The following is a 23,959-nucleotide window of genomic DNA, read 5'->3' as shown; positions in this document are numbered from 1 at the left end:
CCTGCTATTTAACAACTACGGAAATGGTAAACCTTAAAAAATAGTTTTTCTTAAATCCAGCAGGAATCAAAAACAACTAAATACTGCACAAAATTATATTAGAGCCATGTGCATGCACATTTTTTTAAAATGGTAACCCTGCATGGTCTGGGTTATATGGTGAGACTATAATCTCTTTAGACAACATTGGCTGCTGAGTTCTGAGAACTAAATATTGACCAAAACTATTTGCTGAACATGAGCCAATAAGTCTGAGCTGAATGGGTGAGTGGAAGGAAATGTAAGTTTCTCATTTATGTATTGAATGCAAATCAGGGGAGAAAAAGAGACACCCAGAGCTCAATTTTTTCCAACCTAATGAACCAAGAGGTAAAAAGAGCTGAGGACTGCTCTGCCTTACTTTGCCCGGGGACTTTTCATGTCACCCAATTTTAATGGCACCCATGAGCCAGATCTCTTCTTCTACGGACCTAGTAAAGAGAGGACCATTATTACTCATATACTACAGGTAGGTCCTTTTACTTACCACAGGGGTATTGTGCATGAAATTCTTCTCAGAACAATACTGTCTGCCATATTGGTCTAGTTGGCGTGAAATACAGGCAGACAGGCTTTTCTCCGTTTCTTTTGAACCTAAGTGAGCAGGCCTGAAGCCCAGTTTTTCCACAACTGGAGTCATCTTGATATCAAATTTTAAGGCTTTTCTGTACTTGTTTTGGCTGTTATTCCCACTGGATTCATGTTCAGATTTGAGGTCAATATTTCCATCAGGATCATCACGGGGTGACATCTTTATTTCTTTAGTAATGGGAACTTCAGCTAAAAATACAAATATTAGGATTTTATATCAATGCAACGGGGAAAAACAAGCGAGAAAGATAATCCTTTTGGTTAAATACAGAAGGTGTTAACAGTTAAGCAAGATTTTTCTATCTACAGTACAGTTTAAACATAGATTTGTAAAATGCATAACACTGATATCCAAAGGGGACAATTGTTATGTTATCAAAGATAGAAATCAAAACTAAATTTGATTCCTGATCTGTTTTCTAATGCCTGAAATCTTTCTTGCTCCAGTAATGAAAGGCAATTTTCATAATTGTTTTCAACATGATTAACATCATTTCAGTTTAATAACAGTGATGAATCTGAATAAACATTTCACGAAGAAGTCAACTTCTTACTCAACATTGGATAGGGATTGCTAATTACGATTTTGATGTTTTGAAAAGGGTTATTTACACATGCTGGGAAGGGCAATCAAGACATTCACCATTGTTCAAGAAGAAATGCTGCTGATTTACCTGTTCATAAAGTCATTCAAAATGCTTTAGTCAGATTTGTGCATAAGAACAACTCATCTGTATACTGTATATTTGTATCACACCAATTGAATCCAGGACACTAGTTCCCCTATGTGGAAAATTTGCAGCCATATTTAATTATATTGTAAAATGTGGCATTTGATAACACAGACTAGTAATAGTTCTGGAATTGTGGTGGAATAGCGCCATTCCAAACTTCACATTGCAAAAAGGAGTTTTATTCTGATAGCAGCTCATGCATTTCCAAATGATAGTGATAGTGGGATGATTACTTCTGATCCTCAAATGTACCAGTATGTTGCTAAGCACATAAAACTAACATTTTTACTTACATAGGTCTTTATTTTAAATAAATAACTCAAGGTAGTGAACATACCTATTATTCCTTCTTATTTTCCCACAACTATCCTGTGAAATGAGTTGCACTGAGTGTGACTAACAAAGTCATTCAGCTGGCTTTCATGCCTATGGGTTAGACTAGAACTCACTCTCCTGGTTTCTAGTCTAGTGCCTTAATCAGTAAACTAAATTGGCTTGTAACTAAGAAGCAGTCAAATATGCTTCCACTAACAGAGTTTGGGTAAAAAAATACAATTTCAGTAGCTTTTGTTCTAGAGCAAGGGTGTCAAACTCTATTGTGTCACGTGACATATCGTGATGTATCACAATGTTTTTTTACCTTTGTAGAGCCAGGGTGGGTGTGGCCTGCGTGTGACACATCTGGCCCACGGGCCACCAGTTTGACACCCCTGATCTAGAGTAATTAGCCATAGGATCCCAAGAGTCTTTGCTTTTTGCTTCAGGAAATCTGCATTAACAGGTCTACCAAATGTCAGTCTACAATAAGGTAGCAGCTTAGGTTGTCTTTGGACACAGCCTAAAAGCACAATATCCTCTGTTTTACAATCCATTTAACAAACTGCAGTCATCCAAGATCTTTCTCCCTGTGTGAAAAATATAAAGTTAAAAAAACCAAAGTTAAATTAGTTAAAAGCTAATCCACCATGCCTATGTAACTCCGATTCCCTTGACATGACCAACTTTGAACACAAACATATGTGCACAATCATAAGCAGCTGCGTAACATCTAACTACTATCCTTATGTTTCTTAAATAACCAGAACTTCCTTCAGCTATCCAACTGAGACCAGCTAATAGCAGCAACTAACTGCCCATTCTTCCTCACTGCTATACTTGTAGGGAATTCTTTTTACAAGGAACAACCAGATTTAAAACATTACTTAACTCCTGTAAGTTGAGAACAACAAACCTTTAAATAAAAAGTCTAGAGTCTCTAGAGGAGGAAAGGTATGGTGAAAAGATAAAATGAAATCTTACACACTTACCCTGCAGCTCCAGAGGAAACACTGCAAATATTGCCTTCACATTTCCACAGTATTTCCTCTGGAGCATGAACCAGGTAACTCATCTCAGCCTCCAAAGACTTGTAGAGGCCCCTATAGTATCATCAGGATACAGGTAATGGCATTAACCTTATTTCAGTGCATCCCCCAACTGGTGGAGAGACCTGAGTCACTTTTGACCAGTTCTGCTTAAATGACTTGACTTATAATAAAATTCAAAATATTTACAGTTTTCTTCTTTATGTACTACATATCACCATTTTTAAGTGAAACAGATCCTATTAGAATAGACATATAATGTAATGCTTATTTTTCAGTTGTGCTAATATTTTGGATATCATGGGATATAAAAACTAAATTATAATAGCCATCCCCATCTTGGCACTTCCTGGATACCTTGTGCTAAACCCACGTAATTCCTAAAAGTCACATTAAGTGAAAACTGTAAAAATTGTAGTCCAATATGGCTTACCTTCATTAAGTAGATGTTGAAACCAAAAAATCAGTAAGATCAATAGTATTCCCAAAGGCAAACAAAACCAGAAGAAGAGAAAAGGAAATGTTAGATCATTAATTAAAGGAAGTAGGGGATACTTCATTTTTGGTTCAAAATCCAGCTGAACTCACTATGTGCATGACTTCCTAAGTTTTTGCTGTGTGACCCTAAATACCTTTATATAACTACCCTCTTTTACTACATCATGACTTGAATCACAAAGCAGCTATGCTATCTTTCCAACACAGCTGATATTAAGCCTAATATTACAGATGAAATGATCAAGAAACTGCAGTACACTTTGTATCTTGAACTTTAATTTGAAATAGAAAAATATAAATGGGCAATATTTATGCTGTAAAGTCATTTTACATAAATATAAAGGTAATTTTTTAAAAAAATCAAACCCTGCTTAAGTAGCTGAGTATGTAGCAGCATAATCTCTTGCAAGATTTTCCAATAGCTGGATTAATAAAAAAAATGCTAATTGAAGGTTAACTGAATCATGGTTTAGTGAATTTTCCCAACTGCCTGAGTTTTACAAAATTTACAAATAAACAACATTCTTTGGATTAAAATAGCATAGTACCACAAACCAACCAACCCATTTTAGGCCATCTTGTTCTAAAAATACAACTGCTATCAATACAGTGAACTCACACAAAAATTCTATAGAATTTCAAACAACACTCATTATAGCTTTTTACAATATGAACCAGGTCACTTATATCACAGGTGGACAATCTGAAAAGTGATAGCAGTTTACTCCGTTTGAAATGGGAAATACATGAAATTGTAGTGCAGAATGTAATATGACTCTCCACTTAGACATCATTTCACCCATGTATGTAACATGGTAGCATGGGTGAGAGGAATAAGTCCTGCGGAGCTCTACCCTGGAGCAACTACAGGCATAATCACTTTTTCCTCCCACCCATGATGACTGGAACCACATGCTCAAGAAAGAGCAGGGACACAGCAGAACCATTCCTTGAAGCTCCAATCGGCAGTCTAGAAAGATGGTCATGGATATTGTGCTGTACCAACTACTGAAAGATTTAAGAGGACTAGCACATCCCCTCCTTCCAGGTCCCACCAAAAGTCATTCATTAAAGCAAGCAATGCCATTTTAATCCTATACCCAGATATGATGCTCAGTTGTAGAAAATCCAGAAAATGGTTTCTCCAAGATCCTGGGTAGCTGAATCTCCAATTTCTTCTCTAAAACATTCCCTATAAAGGAAAGCTAGAGATTATGTGATAGTTGACTAAAATGGCTAGCCAAGAGATGTCTTCTGAAGATATTATAAATAAATCATTCTTAATTTCAAAATGGCGATCATCAGCTGTTACTCATGTCCAGAAATCTAGCTTCACTTCTTCTTAGTAAGGGAACTTAGTAAATTCCTGTCAGCTCTACTATAAGTAAACTTACATTAACGCATATTTAAAGAACAAAAGAGGTTTGAATCTCAATAAATCTATAACAGCTCTTAATATTGTTCTTCAATCTTCCCTAATCAGTTAGCCTTCAAACATGCTAATCAAAAGCAGATTCTATTTCCAACATTAAATGGGAGGGAGGAATATTATATTTTATTCAATGGTTCTCTAGTTCAGGTTCTCAAGCGTTGTGCCTTTAAATATGCAGTTCAAAATCCTGCTACTTCAGTAAAGAGAGGTTTTGGATGTATACACTTGCACATACAAATAATAGAATAGAATAGAATAGAATATATAAGAATAGAATAGAATAGAATAGAATAGAATAGAATAGAATAGAATAGAATAGAATAGAATCTGGAAGGGACCTGGGAGATCTTCTAGTCCAGTCCCCAGCTCAAGCAGGAGAACCTATACCAGTGATGGTGAACCTTTTAGAGACCGAGTGCCCAAAATGCAACCCAAAACCCACATGTATCATTGGGTGCTAGGTGGGTGTGGCCCATTGCGTGGGTGAGGCCAGTTGGGTGGGTGTGGCCCATTGGGTGGGCATGGCTGCGGTGGTAATGGCAGACTGGGTGGGACTAAAAAGTTGAATCAATCAATTTCAACTTTGCGAGAACTTTCTTTTTCCCTGCGAGAAGTTGAAATTGATTGATTGATTGAACCTTCTTTTTTTTTGCACACGGCGGAGGCCTAAAGTGAAAAGGTTTTATAAAATCCAGCTGAAGGCCTAGGACTGGCGCGATGGCGCACGTGCTCATAGAGGGCTCTACATGCCACCTGTGGCACCCATGCCATAGGTTTGCCACCAAGGACCTATACCATCTCAGACAAGTGACTGTCCAGCTTCTTAAAAACCTCCAGTGATGGAGCGCCCACGATTTCTGAAGGCAAGCTGTTCTACTGGTTAATTGTCCTCACTGTTAGGAACTTTCTTCTTAATTCCAGGTTGTTTTCTCTCTTTGATCAGTTTCCAACCATTGTTTCTTGTCCTGTCCTCTGGTGCTTTGGAGAATAATTTGACCCCCTCTTCTTTGTGCCAGCCTCTCAAAAACTGGAATCATGTCACCCCTATTTCTTCTTTTCTTTAGACTGCAGCCGTTCTTCATGTTTTAGTCTCCATGCCTTTGATCATCTTAGTAACTTAGTTGCTCTTCTTTGAACTTTTTCCAAGGTCTCAAAATCTTTTAAGTAGTATGGTGACCAAAACTGATTGCAGTATTCCAGGTGTGGTCTCACTAGGGTTTTATAAAGCAGTATTAATACTTCCCGTGATCTTGATTCTGTGCCTCTGTTTATTCTATGTCTCTGTTCAGCAAAGTGGCAAATCACTCTTCTAGTCTAAAGCGATTTTTCTTAACTTCAGGAACTTTAACATGCTAGTTCTGAGAATTGAAATCCACACATCTTAAAGCTTGAGGCTGAGAAAAGGGAAAAGCGGAACCGGCGCTGAGCGCTGTTTTACTGGTCTCCATGGTGATTCGTCTCGGGAACGGAACACTCCATTGAAGTCTTTGTTTCGAGTCGGAGAAAAGACGGGGTGGGACCTGACGGGCGGCAAATTGTTTCTCGCGCTATGGAGGCAGCCGGAGGGGTGTTCCCGTTCCGCGACGTCCGATGGGACCCGGACCCGATGCTGGAAGCTCACGCGGCGGTGCGGCTGCCGACTCCGGTTCCTCTGGTGCTGGATAACGGTTCGTTCCAGCTGCGTTTGGGGTGGGCCTGCCCGCACGCCGCGGTGCCTGGCGAGCCCTTGCTCCAGTTCCGCTCCTTAGTTGCTCGAAGTCGGGGAGTTCGCGGCGGCGCTGGCCCGGAAACACAGGTGGGCAACGATCTGGGCAGCCCCGAGCCCCTCCGATGGCTCCTCCGCTCGCCTTTCGACCGCAACGTGCCTGTTCAGATGGAGCTGCAAGAGCAGCTCTTTGATCACGGCTTCCAGCGCCTGGGCGTCTCCTCGCAGGTAAGGAAGGCAGAACTTGCGTGCCTGTTGATTCAGCCGCGACAGATGAGAAGTTTTGCACCGGTTTTGACTCGCAGCGCAGTTGTGATAGGGCTAACGGCAACCGCTAGCTTAGATTTGCCCGGATGTAAAAGATATGGAGTCAGCGGTGACATTTGCACCGAAGGCCCCTCTTTAGCTCAACAAAATTTCCTGCGCGGGGTCAACGTATTGCCTCACTAACTGATGTTCAATAGAATTCATTCTTCAGTGACTATAAGTTCAGTAAGGCTGGAACACACAAATTAATGACTTGGGTAAGACCGGTAAGTGTCCTTAAAACAAAATATTCTTACAAACCACATTGGGAGAAGGTAATATAAGGCTTTTCTTCAGGGGTATGGGCTGGTCAGATAGCAAAAGCAGGAATTTAGAAGTGGGCTCTGAACTACAGCTGTGTATTCAAGATCTGAAGGACTATGTGTATTATGTATTAAGTATGTTCACCACCTTGACTTATATTTAAAAGGATGCATAAAAGCACTAAAGCACATTTGGAGCGTCTTGTATATTTATAGAACATAACATTACATTTATAAGGGTTAAATGAAAAATAATACCCCCTTCTCCAAAATTTCAGTTTAAATAGGACGTTTTAATAAATAAGGAAAAGACTTCTTGAAATGAGCCAGTTTGGTCTAGTGCACAGGTCGGCAACCCGCGGCTCCGGAGCCGCATGCGGCTCTTTGAGCCGGCCCATGCGGCTCCCAGGCCTCCTCCCTCTTGAAAAAAAAAATGGTACTAAAAAAACTTAATCAATTTAAACTTCTCACAAAAAAACTTGAAAAGTTTAAATTGATTGGTTGGTTTGTGGGACCGCCCACAAACCTTTGTTTTTTTACTGGCAGAGTGGAGGAAGAGAGGAAGAAGTAAAACGTAAGTAGATCTGCTTCTTCCCCCCCCCCGTTCCCTCTCGTCGCCGGGGCTAGCAGCCCCGACGAGCAAGAAGGCACGCTTCGCCCGCCCGCCCCCCCGTTGGCTCCTCGTCGCCGGGGCTGAGAGCCCCGGCAAGCGAAAGCCGCACTTCGCCCGCCCGCCCGCCTCCCCCTTTGGCTCCTCGTCGCCAGGGCTGAGAGCCCCGCCGAGCGAAAGCCGCACTTCGCCCGCCCGCCCGCCCTCCCCGTTGGCTCCTCGTCGCCGGGGCTGAGAGCCCCGGCAAGCGAAAGCTGCGCTTCGCCCGCCCGCCCGCCTCCCCCTTTGGCTCCTCGTTGCCGGGGCTGAGAGCCCCGCCGAGCGAAAGCCGCATTTCGCCCGCCCGCCCTCCCCGTTGGCTCGTCGCCGGGGCTGAGAGCCCCGCCGAGCGAAAGCCGCGCTTCGCCCGCCCGCCCGCCTCCCCCGTTGGCTCCTCGTCGCCGGGGCTGAGAGCCCCGCCGAGCGAAAGCCGCACTTCGCCCGCCCGCCCTCCCCGTTGGCTCCTCGTCGCCGGGGCTGAGAGCCCCGCCGAGCGAAAGCCGCGCTTCGCCCGCCCGCCCGCCCGCCTCCCCCATTGGCTCCTCGTCGCCGGGGCTGAGAGCCCCGGCAAGCGAAAGCCGCACTTCGCCCGCCCGCCTCCCCCTTTGGCTCCTCGTCGCCGGGGCTGAGAGCCCCGCCGAGCGAAAGCCGCACTTCGCCCGCCCGCCCTCCCCGTTGGCTCCTCGTCGCCGGGGCTGAGAGCCCCGGCAAGCGAAAGCCGCGCTTCGCCCGCCCGCCTCCCCCGTTGGCTCCTCGTCGCCGGGGCTGAGAGCCCCGGCAAGCGAAAGCCGCGCTTCGCCCGCCCGCCCGCCTCCCCCTTTGGCTCCTCGTCGCCGGGGCTGAGAGCCCCGCCGAGCGAAAGCCGCGCTTCGCCCGCCCGCCCGCCTCCCCCGTTGGCTCCTCGTCGCCGGGGCTGAGAGCCCCGCCGAGCGAAAGCCGCACTTCGCCCGCCCGCCCTCCCCGTTGGCTCCTCGTCGCCGGGGCTGAGAGCCCCGCTGAGCGAAAGCCGCGCTTCGCCCGCCCGCCCCCCGTTGGCTCCTTGTCGCCGGGGCTGTGCGCGCTTCCCCACCTTCCCTCTCGTCGCCGGGGCTTGCAAAACGGCGGATCCAGCCTCTGCCGGCGGCTTGCAAACGGTGGATCCAGCCTCTGCCGGCGGCTTGCAAAACGGCGGATCCAGCCTCTGCCGGCAGACACGCTTGCAGAATGGCGGATCGAGCCTCTGCCGCCAGCAGAGGCTCGATCCGCCATTCTCCAAGCGTGTCTGCCGGCAGAGGCTCGATCCGCCGTTTTGCAAGCCGCCGGCAGAGGCTGGATCCGCTGGTGCACGTTTTGCCTCTCTTGCCCGGTGGAGAAAAGGGGGCAGCGGGAGCCTCTGGGTGCCCAAGCCACGCCGGAGGATCTCCAACGTGTGTGTGTGTGTGTGTGTGTGTGTGTGTGTGGCGGGGGGAAAATCAAATTGGATCTTTTTATTGATGTATCCTACTTTTATTTGGTATTAGGTTTTTATGGATCAATTATGAACACCCGGGGTCCCTCTGCGACTTACGGGCGAAATATCTAACTTCAGAGCCATCCTCTCCAGCTGCGGTGGCCCGGGGGAGGGCAGCGCGGGGCTGTAGGTACTCAAGATAGTTGGGGGGGATCCAACCTGCCGCGGGGCGTGGGAGTGGGACTTTAGTCACGGACGGCGAGAGGAACCTTCGGAAGGGGAAGCGGGAACGAAGAGAAGATGAGGGTGGAGCGATCGGGGAGCTGGTAACTCAAGTTCCCCGAGTGGCTTTCAGCACTGGAGAAAATGCAAAATCGCTCGAGACCAAACTCGAAGGAATCAGCTGCCGGTGGGAGCGAGGCGATCCGTGTGGTCCCGTGACAGCCAGTCGGGCAAGCAACGCAAAGAGCGGCAGGGCTTTATTTTTGCACCGTGGAGCTCCCCCTCCCCCCCAAACTCCCCCTCCCTCCCCCTCACTTCCCAGAGCTGAATAGAAGGCAGAGGCTCGATCCGCCGTTCTGCAAGCGTGTCTGCCGGCAGAGGCTCGATCCGCCGTTTTGCAAGCCCCGGCGATGAGAGGGAAGGTGGGGAAGCGCGCACAGCCCCGGCGACGAGAGGGAAGGTGGGGAAGCGCGAACAGCCCCGGCGACGAGAGGGAAGGTGGGGAAGCGCGCACAGCCCCGGCGACGAGAGGGAAGGGGGGGAAGCGCGCACAGCCCCGGCGACGAGAGGGAAGGGGGGGAAGCGCGCACAGCCCTGCCCCCATCCACCTCCAGTATGGATGGCTCTGCCAAAAGAAAAGCAGCCGAAGCAAGCCTCCCATTGAGAGAATGGGGCGGCGGAGGCTTGCAAAACGGCGGATCCAGCCTCTGCCGGCAGCGGAGGCTTGCAGAACGGCGGATCGAGCCTCTGCCGGCGGCGGAGGCTTGCAGAACGGCGGAGGCTCGATCCGCCATTCTGCAAGCGTGTCTGCCGGCAGAGGCTCAATCCGCCGTTTTGCAAGCCGCCGGCAGAGGCTGGATCCGCCGTTTTGCAAGCCTCCGCCGCCCCATTCTCTCAATGGGAGGCTTGCTTCGGCTGCTTTTCTTTTGGCAGAGCCATCCATACTGGAGGTGGATGGGGGGCAGGGCTGGTGCACGTTTTGCCTTGTTTTGCGCATGCGCGTGCGTGCATGCACGCGCACGCACATTTTGCGGCTCCCACTTTTTTGTGTTTGTGACGGAACCGGTTCTGAGTGGCTCTTTGCCTTTTTCCGGTTGCCGACCCCTGGTCTAGTGGTTAATACAACAGGCTAGAAAGCTGGAGACCATGAGTTCAAGTTCTGCTTTCGCTATGAAAGCCAGATGGATGACTTTGGGCCAATCATTTCTTTTTGTGGGTAAAACAGGAGGAAAGTATGTTGGATGTGTTCACTGTTTTCAGATATTTGTAAAAATAATAAAGGTGGGATACAAATATATTAATAATAAATGAACTCTTGTAACTTGCATATACTTTTCCATATAATCACCTGTTTGCTACACTTTTGGGAACAGTAGACAAATTTCTTAAAGCTGTCATTGAAGAACTCTATGCTGGTCTTGATGGTCCTTTTTGATCTTTTCATTTGAGTCAGACAAACACCCATGAGATATTCCTTCCATTTTCCAAAAAGATAGAAGTTACAAGGCATCAAATCTGGACTATATGGCAAATGGTATAAAACACGGAGATCAACCTTACAGTTATTACTCCCACCTTTTGAATATTTGGTTAACTCAAGTGGTAAGCATACCCTAACATTCCTTTCTTCTAGATTGGATGAAAGGGAGTGATTGGCCCAAAGTCTCCTAGATTTTAGGCCAGCGCCTTAACTATTACATCAAATTGGTTTTTGAGTGCCTTGTGGGGTGTGAGGCCTGGCATTGTCACACCTTCTTGTGCTTTTAAACTCCACTTAATTGTTGTTTCAATGTGTTGAATGTTGCAATGTAGAACTCCAAGTTGATAGTGGTGCCAGCATCACTATGTGAATAGTACCATTTATATTCCTAACACCTGTACCTGAGTTTTCCTGCTGCAACCTGGACTTAGTACTTTTCTTTACCTTTACCTTGTTGTAACAGCACAGGTATTAATAGTGCTATGAATAAATTCTTTACCTTTATTTTCATAACATGACAATTGCTGACAGCTGTTGAAGGTTTCATCTGTGCTATCATCATGTAAAAAACCCTCTTGCATGAACTTTATGGTATTGAAAAAGTCAAGAATGTGACACATGTTTCTGGAAAATGCCAAACTTGACAACAATTTCCCTTTGAGTAATTCATCAGCTGCCCTTAATTAGTTCATCTTTTCTCATATAAAACAGGATGGTTGCTGCCACGGATTATCTGTTTTATTTTTGCTCACATAAATCAGCTCTTCACTATCTTTATATATTTTTTATTCCAGTGATATGTACTACTAATATCCACAGTTAGCATCATGAACAACCTGCACTCATTGTTGAATTTTATTTGGAGGGACTATCAATAGTCAAAAATTGAATCAGGGCATTGCTTAAAGTGCAGTGATCATTTCTGTCTCATGAACAGTAGCAATACAGGCGCCGCCATCTAGTTCTAAGATGGCGGCGCCTGGATCGGTTGCGGCTGCATTGGCTCTCGAAGGTGGAAAGTTTTGGGAGGTATATTAAGGGATATAGAAAGGTTTTAATGTGTTTGAGCAACGTGGTGGAACTAAGGTAACATACGACATATGACCGACAATCTTTGCTGGCATGGCGAGTTTCTAGCTGTTTCGGAACCGTTGGTGAGTGTTAAAAGTCGTTGCCGCTGTTTGAATTTGTTCTGCCAGCAGCAAGATCTGACTGCTGGCCCAGCGACAGATTCTATTGCAAATCAGGGCTGTTTCCGAAGGAGGCCAAGGAGGAGAGGTCCCGAGGCTCATGGAGCGAAGGAACTGGATGAGGCTGTCGGCAGGCCCAGAGGAAGAGAGAGAGGCTTTTGGAGAAGTTGGAGGCGGCGGCAGCATGCTCCAGGGGTGAAAAGAAGCTAGGCCTCTTTAAGGAAAAGGTGGAAGAGACAGGATCAGAAAAAGGAAAGGAGGCAAAGTTGTTGTGCAGGAAAACAAGCTAATTTGAGGGCTGATCCACCTGGAGCTACATTTCCATCTGTCCTGTTTGCCATCGTTCGCTCCCTAGAGACTAAAATGGACGTTCTGAAACTTGAGCTGGTCATGAACAAGGAGTGTATATCAGATGGTGACCCTTTGAGAGCTGTATGCAACAAAATTTCATTTTGATGTGTGCCGATTGGCATACATTCAGAGTGACAATAAATTATTATTATTATTATTATTATTATTATTATTATTATTATTATTATTATTATTATTACTATTACTATTATTATTATTATTATTTTCTCACACTTTCCCCCAAATGAAGTGAAAGAAGAATTGCTAAAGAATGTGTCAGAGCTTCTAGTACACCAGTGTGGCCATCTGTGGGCAAAATATAATGTTGGAGGCATTTGTTTTCATTCAGCTCTTGTCTTACAGGGCTGGTCTGCAAAAATCAGGTAACCATTAGATGGTGTCAAATGGTTGAAATTGTTTGCAGGCTAGAGTGGGTAACCCTGGCATCTCACACACACACACACACACACACACACACACACCTTCCAAATCATAAAAATGCTTTTTCCCCTTTGGTGTATATTAAATATTTTTACAAAGAGCTCAGGTGCATGTTGTTTTGTAAAAAATAAAAGTAGTACCTGAGCCTTGGGCAAAAAAATGTGCTCTCAAAGAGTTGGAATGAGATTAGAGTTATATTGTGCATACATTTTCTCCGGTGATTAAATTAATGGAAACATGCAAATGCCCAGTTTGCCAAATTGTTCTCTACATGGCTAATCTGTAGAGTAACTTAGCCAGTCCAGAGCCTTTGTGGGCAAAAGTTTAATTATGAAACATTCCTATTTTCAAGAAAGAGTACATTATTCAAGTATCAGAAAAGCATAATTCTTGTTTTATAACTGTTGCATATGTAACTAGCACTTAAGCTTTTTTGTTGAATGGTGATTATGCTTCTACAGAAATACCTTACTTCCATATTTATTAATGTGTATTCTAGTTTTCATATCTGTGGAAGAACACATAAATAATAATAAGTAATACTTAGCAAGATACTATGTGTTGGGGGTTATGTCATTACATGTAATAACTTTTTAAATGCTCTAATCGCAGGCCTTTGTAATAAACATCAATGACATCAACATGATGGCATATGCATCATGAAATCTAATGTACGTATGTTTGTCATCTCATGTCATTTGATGATGCCGTAGTGTAGAAATGATCACTTTATATCTCCCTTCGCTGTCCCTATGTATGTTGGGGATTCACAGGTTGTCACTTCTGTCTTAATTTTGTTATAGGGCTGTATTGACCATCCAGTTGTGATAACAGAGGCTGTCTGCAACCCTCTCTGTTCAAGGCAAATGATGTCAGAGCTCCTGTTTGAATGTTACCAGGTTCCAAAGGTTTCTTATGGTGTGGACAGCTTGTACAGTTTCTATCATAACAAGAGGGAAGGCTGGCCTTGCAGTGGTCTCATAGTTTCTTCTGGATACCAGTGTACTCATATTTTACCAGTTTTAGATGGCAGGTGAGTTATTTCCTATTTACCTATAGAATTTAATTTTTAGTGAATTACAAATAATTACCCCTTTTTGTTGTGTGTGCAATTTAAAGTTCTGGCCTGGGGTTTGGGATAGTAGGTGCCTTGATAAATTAACTTTCACTGAACAATGGACAGAAGCCTAACTAAATTCTTTCATTGATCTTTGATAGAATTAGTTAAGATGCTTTTCTTTGTTATATTCCTCATTGGGACGGGTGCTCACACATGGGTGTGAGTTCAGTTCTATAGGAAGTGTGGAAGGCTGTGTTTTGGGAATCTTTGCCTTCTATCTTCTGCAGCAGGTTTTGAGATATCTATAGGTTTTGTCTCTTTTTTATACATCTTTTTAATATTTACATTAGAAAGCTACAGCTTTTTTTTCTAGGGATGCACCATATGTATGGCATACATAGTCAACTTGAGGCGAGATGGACAGTAAACAAATTTAATAAAATAAATATTGATGTCCACACTCCAAAAGTGGTGCGGGAATGCTGAGGAGTCTTTTGAAAGGGAGTTCAAAAGTTAGGTAAAATGTGTGCTGTAATGCAAAGTACTCTATTGCTGCTTAAAGAAATTCCCCAAATGCAAAAAAAGACCAATATGTTTTATTTTGTGTATTGAGGGGCAGGAATGAGGTGCCTTTGATCTCAGAAGTATACTGATGGGTGACATATTGTCCTTGTTGTTATGCCCCAATCTACATGAACATGTTAACATAAATTAGAAGTATGAGTTGACAAATTGGCACAATGTCATTTTTTTTTCACCACCTAATTTCAAGGAAGTAATGGAAAAACCATAGATAAGCCTTTGTGGGCAATTTAGGTTTAATGGGAAATGAGCAACCTTAAATATGCACTAGATAAGATTGAAATCTGCATGTTAGAGAATGTTCTCATCAGTGGAAGTACAGTGTAAAACTAAAGGGTCAGTTTAGCTATTTGGAGCTCTCCTATAGTTAGTGAGTTTATTTGCATTATATTCTGCTAAACATTATAATGGTTTCTATGGTTTTGCCTGGGTGTGTTGCATAATGTAACCATTGAAGTTTGTTGAACCTTTATTGAATACTCATTGAACTTGTATTGACTAAATATAGCCAATGAAATCTATTGAACAGTGTTTAGAGTATTGTTATGATATAGCACAATACATGTAATATTGGAGATTAGCAGTGTCTTTAAAGAATACTATGCTTTTTTAGTTATTTAGTTTGAATATATATGATATTCAACTTCATTGTTATAATTTATTGTGCTAAACATCTCAGATGGTATGAAATATGTCAGTTAAAAATACTTAGAAGAAACTAATATTCATTCTTCTGTTCTGTATCGCTTACAATGGGTGCTTATCTTTTTTCTGACTCACTCAATTTAATGCCCTGCCAGAGGGTGAGAACCAAATCAATACTTTTTTTTTAGTTGTCTCAAATCTCTCATGTAGCCCTTGGGGAGTAGATTAAATACAGTTTTCTTTTATTCAATTGGATTCTCTCTCTTGAATAATTTTTATTTTAAGCATAATTTATTTTTTTGTGAATTGGGATATTTTAACTGTATTTTAATGATTTCTCTATACACAAGTAATGAAGATTTCTTAAGACTTTCCACTGTATGAGTGAAAACCAACCAATGTTGATGATGATAGTTACTGTGGACATGACATAAATGGTTACTTGAAAAGTCTTTAGAACTTGGGTTCTAATAGAAAGAATGAAACTGTTCTATACAGCCTAATTTTTCCTCCATTTTTATGAATTGTTAGGTTAGATGCACGAAACTGTAAGCGTATAAATCTTGGAGGATGCCAGGCAGCTCTTTATCTCCAGCGTCTCCTGCAACTGAAATATCCAGGGCATTTTGCTGCCATCACGCTTAGCCGTGTGGAAGAAATACTCCACGAGCACAGCTATATCGCCGAAGATTACAAAGAAGGTAAGGCATTGCTGTCAATTGTTATCATGCAGCTTTATTCCCTTTGTGTTATCTGATTTTGTAAAACAGCATTTTGCATTCTTAAAAAAATAGAGTCAATTTTATATTACTAAAGAGATAGGAAAGTATCTAAAATTGCAGGTTGCTTTGATCTTGTTTGCAAATCTGAATAAGGCATTAGAACTTATTTAATTATTACAGCATCCAAAAACATATTATTTTAGTTTAGTTCCATAAACAATAGTTTAGTAGCACTAGGTTTTCACAAAAAGCCAATATCCTTTTAATCAAAAGAAAATAGAAATTAGTTGTAACCAGGAGTCTTCTAAACTAAATGGGAGAGCACAGTTGGTTTTGGTTGGAGTTGCATTCCATTAAAGGGCCAGGTAACCCTGCTGTGTAAATCAGCCCCAATGGCTTATTCCAAAACCACAGTTAAATAAGTGACGTCTTACTATAAATGCAGCCAATGTAATTTCAGTGAACAGGATAAAATAACCACAGACCTATCTAAAGAATATAAATCTTTTAACATGCTTTGATTTCATATATCTGGAATTATTGCAACAAACTCTGTGAATGGCTCTTCAATCCAGGAAGTTCAGCAAACGGTGTAGCAGCTAAATACATATTCTTGGTTAAATCAACAAATATATTTAGAGTAAATAGAGATGAAAAATGAGTTCATTGAAAAATTGTGTTTGTATTGTAAAAACAATCACCAATATACTGCATGTTGTTATATGTTGTTGAGATTTTATATTTTAAGAATAAACATAAAGCCAACTGATTAATATAGTAATACAGGGATTGGGTAGATTGTTTCATTTTAAAATATTTTTGTTTAACTTACTGTATTTCATTAATGATTTGATATACCTATATTGTAAAATATACAATATGAAAAATTATAAACTGCCAAGAGTATTTCTCATAATTAATATATATATAATTACAGTGTATAAATTAATATTTTATTTTGGAAGTTTTGTACTTTCATCATTGTTTAGATCCAAACAACATAATTAGAGTAGATGTTGAAAACTACTGCACTTTTCTGCCATCTGTCTGGCAGCGTGCTTTTTTAAAATTTTGAAATGTTTTTTTAATCAGTGTCATGTTGTTAACTTATGATGTTGCTCAGCTATGATTTAGGTTTGTGAACTGCCCAACAATGTGCAATTATGCAATAAAACACCAGTAATAATAATAAAGCACAGTGGACTAGATCCATATTTGATTCCCTTGAAATCAGTGGAAGAACCTACTTGTGACCTTTTATTTGAGATCTAAGAAGGACTAGCTTAGTTAGATCCTAAACTGTGGAAGTTGAATGTATCATGCTACTTGATTAACAGTTGGCTTTATAAAGGCCATTTTATAAAGAAAATGAGAAGAAGTGTTTCTCCAATTTTTATCATACCGATTATTAAGTTTCATTTATGCGTGCTGTTTGCCTTTTGGTTTCCACTGGAATTTTCTCAGAAAAGTGTATTTTGCCCTGCAGTTTCTGCTTTCTGTTTTCTGACATCAGATAGATACAAATTTCCTGTTGTTTCTTTTCTCATATGGATTGGTGCAAGATCTATCATAAAAAAACAGCAGGTAATTTATTTACTAAGCAGTGGGATAGAAGTTATGTCTCTCTCTGCTATCATCCCTTCCCCCCAAAAAATCCTACTTTGCTTTTCCATAATTTCTCAGGGTATTTGCATAAGACGTTACTGATGATCTCTGAGCAAAAAATATTACTATGATTAAAAAAATTAATATCAAATATTAAAAATATTTGAACAGAGATGCACAAGTGGCGATCACCTGAATACTATGAGAACAATGTGCATAAGATGCAGCTGCCTTTTTCAAATAAGCTCCTCGGGAGTACGGTAACGTCTGAGGAGAAGCAAGAGCGACGGCAGCAGCAACTTCGACGGCTTCAGGAACTTAATGCTCGCCGTCGAGAAGAAAAGCTTCAGCTGGATCAAGAGAGACTAGAGAGGCTTCTTTATGTTCAGGTAACTCTATGCACTGCTGGAGTTGTAGTTTCAGTTTGGAGGAAGTGAAAAATGAGAAGCTGGGGGAGGATTATTCTTGGAATTGTATTCTCAGTAAAATATTTGTTCTCAGAGTGTCATTTTCATATTATTTCAGGGAAGGAATTAAAGATGTTACACGATTGCCAGCAAATAATAAGTCACTTATTTAAACATCAGCTTGCTTCTTTTTTCCAAACAGCAGATGTAATTTTCTGCAAGATTGCCTTATTTATAATAGAAAATAGATGGTGAAGGTTAGTGATTTATAGCAGGTTAACAGTAGATTCTTTTTAATGCTTCCTTTTGTAGGAACTGCTAGAAGATGGTCAGGTGGATCAGTTTCACAAAGCATTGATGGAACTGAACATGGACTCTGCTGAGGAACTCCAGTCTTATATCCACAAGCTAAGTTTGGCCATTGAGCAAACTAAGCAGAAAATCCTCCAGGCAGAAGTTAGCGTTGAAGTGGATGTTGTAGACAGCAAACCAGAGGTACCACGTACAGGAATCGATATGGAAAACAGTTTCAAGACTTTGTTCTCTTGGTTGTACTGCAACTTCACACAAGTGTACACATTTCTCTCTCCTACTGCTCTTTGTTTTGTCATCTTTAATTCTGTTCTTAATTCATTTGCAGCATGACAAGATGATGGTACTCAATAACTTTTTTCTGAAAAACAACTGTATTCTTGTAGGCTTAGAGAGTTTTGTGGGGGTGGGTGGGAAGCATTCTTGAGAAAAACTGATTTATTCACATATTAAATGCCTATTTAAGCCCAAAAGATCAGAAGATAAAGCCTGTTTAAGTTGGAAGTGTGACAAGTTTCTCTTTTTACTATTGTTCCCCAATCACTCATGTTTCACTATCAGAAAAAGCTCAGGTCACTGAAAACAGGTGCACATTAGTACAGACAGTGTAGTAATGATTGAAGAAATGGGAACAGAGTAGGTACGTACACGCTCTACTAGTTCTGAGATATTTAGTTCAATAGGTATACTTAGAATTGCCATCACTGAACCTTATAAAATAGTTTGTATGTACAAGGATTCTTGCTAGAATTAAAATCATGCAATTGCTAGAACTATTGTATCAAGTTATGACAAAAGTAGAAAAAAGTAGAATGTGACCATGAACATAAATGTATGTGGATATTCATGGGTAGTTAACAGCTTTGCAGGCCTCATTCTGAGTCTCTGTTTTTCATAGCAGCTAAATTCCTTTTTTTATTATTGCTATATAGGTTTGTTTCCTTGAACATTTTTCTTAAATTCTTTTTGCACATCTTTGGGGGGAAAATGTTATGATCTGAAGATAATTACATCTTTCAAGCAATACATTTTTTTTTATTGAAAAGTTTTAAAATACAGTTTTCCTTTAAAAAACCCCCCTTCCCCCTCCCTCCTCCCCTCCCTACCTCCCCCTATCTCCCCCCCTCCCCCTCTCCCTCCTCCCTCCCCTGCCTCCCCCCCCTCTACTTCCCCTCCTCCCCCCCTCCCCCCCCGACTTCCCAGAGCAAAATACAAGGTATATATCTAAAAAGCAATCATAAACAATCATATACTAACAATTATAAACTCTAAAATCCATCACTCTCTAGCTTATATAGAGTAAACCAATCCTTAATAATACTAAATATGTATAAAGAACTAAAATAAAAGAAAACTAGCATCATTCCCATCTATGTTCTTCCACAATTCACTATTACCTAGACATATTCTCATTTACACATCACAAGCACCTATCCCTATTAACCTCTCTAGCCAAAATAAGCTATAATAGATAGTTCTTACACAAATTAACCCGCATTAACCCACAAAACTTTCTTCCTCTTCCTCTGTAGTAAATTGTCCATTAATTCCAAATTGAAGATTCTGTTACCATACATATCATCCCAAAACTCTTAAAAACACAACTACCACTTGACTGTAAGTATATTGTGGAAGTTCCATAGATTTCTACTGGTCTTATTTTTTTATCTTTTTTGAGCGTTTTAAGGCAGCACTCGTCACCCTCTGTTCTCTAGGATCATCCAAAAGAGTTGCAGCTTGATCTCCTCCTGTACCATTCTCGTCTATCTGTCCATCTTCATCCTCTTGATGTTCTCCTTCTCCAGATCCCTCTGCAGCTTCCAAAAGTGTTGATGGGGTTGCTTTTAAGACATTGTTGTAAAAATCATGCGCTTGCTTCACAGTACCCAAACAGTACCTTTTGCCATCATACATGAAGCTCAACCCAGCTGGGATCTCCCATCTGAACCTTATATCTCTTTGCTTGAGCTCTTGCACAAGAAATATAAAGTCCTTCCTTCTCTTTAAAATCTTTGGAGGAATTTCTTTTAGAACCAAAACTTCTTGACCAGCAATCACAACTTTAGTATCATAGGCAGCTTGTATAACTTCATCTCTAATTTCCCTTTTTACAAAATAAACCACCACATCTCTAGGCAACTTTCTCTGTTTAGCAATCCACGAGTTCACACGAAACACTTTGTCCATGCCTTGTTTTATTTCAGATGCTGGATGGTTCAATACCACCTCAAAAGCCTCAGAAACCAGCTGCTTTAAATCTTCCTTAATATTCTCTTTTAGGCCTCTAATTCTAACAGCAAACTGCATCTGGTAAAATTGAGCCAGACTCAGTTCGCTATCCATTTTGCCTTTTAAATCTTCAATTTCCAATACTCTTGCTTCTAATATAGCATTCTTTTGAGTCAAATCTTCCACTTTGTCATCCAGCACCTCCACACATTTAGCTACTTTATGCACTGAGGACAAAATGTCTACCTTCATCTCTCTAAGTTTCTGTTCCATCCTTTCTTCCATTCTCTGCTCCAATTTCTCCAATTTCTCCTCCATCCGTACAAATTTAACACCCATTGACTCCAAAATTAACTGGGTATGTTTTTCAAGATCCTTCGATGTCAATACATCAGGAGAATGCAACGCCTGCAGTAATGATTGTTGTTGTACCGGAGAATTTCCAGCACTCCGAAAAGTTCTAGGGGGAGGTTTAGCCGCCATCTTTTACTTACAATTGTGACGCACTTTCACTTTAAGTTTTAAGCAAAGTCCATCAAGCTTGAGAGTAAAATAAAATAATCCTCTTCATCTCTTCATCTTTCCCTCTTGTACTGCTCTGCCTGCTCTTTTCCTTTCATAGTCTCTCCTTCAAGCAGGGATGGTCGCAGACGCCTGGCTCTGCTCCATAAAGTCCGGAGCAGAGACGCTAGCCAGCTGGGAGCAGCCCAGGCTACGGGGGAGTTCAATCCTTCAGCCGCCCAAGCTCCAAGCTCAGGCGGCCCCGGAGAACTTGACCCCTACCTGGGGGCTCACCCCCTCCTCTTCTCCCGAGGAGGGGGCTTCAAATTCGCCCGAACAGCTGATCGGCGCTGTTTCGGGCGAAAAATCACACAGCTGAGCCGCGGGCAGCCCGGGAAGGCTGTCTCCGGCGCCGCGGAGCCACCGGAAGTCCAAGCAATACATTTTTAATGTGTGCATTTTGCTTGCATTCAAGTGAATGTTGAATATCTATTTTATGTAAATTTTTATTTTAAGCTGTGAGGATTAATTTTTTCATATTTGCCACCTTTAAAATAGTATATTTAGAATGCAATTGAAAAAGTACATTCTTGGAATGGAATTCCCAACCCCGACGTTGCATAATAGTGCTAAATAATTAACCATAGATTTAAAACCTAATCTAGTAAAGATTTACTTGATAATACTTTTAGTCAATATGTATGTAGATTCATACATTAGTTCCTTCACATTCTTTTGTGTTGTCCTTTGGGATGATAACCTCCAGAGTCTCTATGAGGGAGATGTTTGGTTTTTAAAAATGATATGTAAATAAAATAATAACTAACTATTGCAGCTAAAGGTTCCAATTTGCTAAAATTCCTATCTTAATTTGCTAACAAATGTTTATTTACCAAAGTTGCGTGAACAGGAATGAGGATGAAATATTTAATGAATCTACTGGTGAGTTTAAAAATACAACAACTTTCAGGCATCTTGAAAATTAGGCTAACCCTATTAGAGACTGCTTGAAATGAAACGACCACAGTTTGGAACAGAGGAATAATGCTGGAACATCGAACTTGTCCATTTAAAATAATGGGAAATATAAAAACCTGCTGTCAAAGACTTTACTATGAACTTCACGCTGAAGGAAATAAGATTTACTGAATTTGGAACTTTAAGAATATTTGCCGTTTTTTCAGAAAAAAGGAAAGGTATAGGTTTACTTAATTGGTTGCAACACCTTTTAGAACTTAACACATATCTTATGTGTTTTGTTTTTCTTGGATTAACTTGTAACATTTTTTTCTTCCAAGATTCCTGACCTTGATCCAGTGGGCAGTGAACAGTCCATGGAAGATGTAGAAAGTGTGAATGATTTTGACCCTTTATTTGCTGAGGAGCAACCTGAAGTTGAAAAACCAGTTACCACAGTACAGGTTTGTTTTTAAGTAGACACAATCTTAATTTCAGATAAATGTTTGCTTATTTGCTTTCTGAAATCCAGTCAGTTAGGTTGGAAGAGATGGGTGGTATATAAATTGAAGAGAGAGAAAGAGGAAAGGAGGAAGGAAGGGTAATGTTGGATGGATTTTTTTTCTTCATAGTAAAGTTGGAACTGTCAAAATCTAAAAGTGTAGAATTGACAAACTGAAAATGTGTTTGGTAAGAAAGGCTTCCTGTCTTTCTAAATCCTATTGAAACAAAACTGAAATTTCAATTCTGCATGCTGAAAATGAATTCTAGTAAATTTTCTTCAAATAAACTTCTATGTGATTCATCTAAAAGAAGTTCTAGGTCAGCCATTCTGGGAAATAAAGAGAACATTGCTAAATCACAAACAGTGTGCCTATTTTGTTAAAAAGTTTGGTGTTGTGGTTAAGGTGCTGTCCTACAAAGCAGGAAATGTGAATTCTAGGCCTTCCTTAGGCATGAAAGCCAGGTGGTTGACTTTGTAGAAAAAAGGAGGCAGGAGAATTAGGTGTGCTTGCCAGCTTGACTTACGGTACATATAAAAAGGCAGAATAAAAAGCTAATAATGACAATAATAAGAATGGTAGTTCATGGGCAAATAGGGTAAGACTCCAGGGCTATATGCAACTACTGAATTTCATCTTTGGAGATATCAGAGCCATCTCTGATTGCTGCTTCTAAAAATTACTACCATTTCCCACTCTTTGAAATCGGTACACTCGAAATCTACAGTATAAGCTCTCACATAAACTTATATCAGTGATTTTTTTTAAAAAAAAATTTCCACCTCCAGACTTGTAGCCTTGTTCATTTTCTATCGTCTCTGTTGTGATGCTCAGCAAAAATGCTAAGGGCATTCTTTGACCTTTGAAAATTTATCTGGACTTATTTGTGGCTTTCTCTTTTGATATCTCTGGAAGTTAGACTTTTTTTTAAAAAAAAAAACTTCAATTTGTCTGCCAGTGCAAGTTCTAAAAGCCCAACTACATTGGAAGAACAGTTTTCCATAGCTAACAGTTTAGTCACAGCTGAAGAATGCCTGTCCTCCAGAAAATAATTATCTTATTTCCTGGTATTAAAGTTAGGTTGAAGGAAAAAAATTTTTTTGCAGACAAGGCAATTTTCTTGATCTTTATTGTTGGACAATAAAGAGGCTTCTTTGTGGATGTCTTTCTGCACATCCTTGCATATGGAAATTTCATAGGAAATAAGAAATTGCTAGATCTCAAACAACCTGCTTGTTTCAAAAACATTTTGGTATAGTTGTGAGGCTGCTGATCCAGAAAACAGGAGATGGTGAGTTCTAATCCTGCCTTAGGCATGAAAGGCGACTGACTGATCTTGGATCAGTCACTCTCTCTCAGCTCAACCCATCTCACAGAGTTGTTGTTCTGGGGAAAATAGGAGCAGGAAGTATTATTATGTATGTTCACTGCCCTGAATTATTTCTAAATAAAGACAAGATAAAAAATATCTAAATAAATATATTAGTAAGTAAGAAAGAGAAGAAAATAAACCACTCAGGCTGAAAGTTCTCTCCCTTTCATCAGCTGCTCCTGAGAAGGTAGGGGTATTTTTGCATGTATTTATATGTATTTATATCCCACCTTTATTTTGTATAGCTTAAGGCAGCATACCTAATGCTTGCTCCCTCTGCTTTCCCCACAGTTACAGTCCTGTGAGTTGGATTGGGCTGAGACTGGTCCAAAATTATCAAGTTGGCTTTCTTTGCTAACAGGATTAAACT

At 41.2% G+C, this 23,959-nt stretch overlaps 1 protein-coding gene across 2 annotated transcripts in view; it reads left to right on the top strand.

Annotated features, from left to right (window-relative positions):
• Positions 1-6,171: 6,171 nt before the first annotated feature.
• Positions 6,172-23,959, top strand: part of ACTR5 (actin related protein 5) — a 43,821-nt gene continuing 26,033 nt past the window's right edge. For both annotated transcript variants that reach the window (XR_014491945.1, XM_083358028.1), the window contains exons 1-6: positions 6,172-6,591; positions 13,498-13,727; positions 15,513-15,682; positions 17,480-17,697; positions 18,028-18,210; positions 22,056-22,178. Coding sequence is in view for 1 of the 2 variants with exons in the window: in XM_083358028.1 (XP_083214154.1) it covers positions 6,208-6,591; positions 13,498-13,727; positions 15,513-15,682; positions 17,480-17,697; positions 18,028-18,210; positions 22,056-22,178 (1,308 nt within the window). In the remaining variant the exon portion in view is untranslated. The remainder of the gene's footprint in view (positions 6,592-13,497; positions 13,728-15,512; positions 15,683-17,479; positions 17,698-18,027; positions 18,211-22,055; positions 22,179-23,959) is intronic.

This window comes from Vipera ursinii (assembly GCF_947247035.1).
Source record: "Vipera ursinii genome assembly, chromosome: 3".
Taxonomy (NCBI): Eukaryota; Metazoa; Chordata; class Lepidosauria; order Squamata; family Viperidae; genus Vipera; species Vipera ursinii.
Note: the sequence above shows the minus strand (reverse complement) of the source record. Positions and strands in the feature narration are given on the sequence as shown.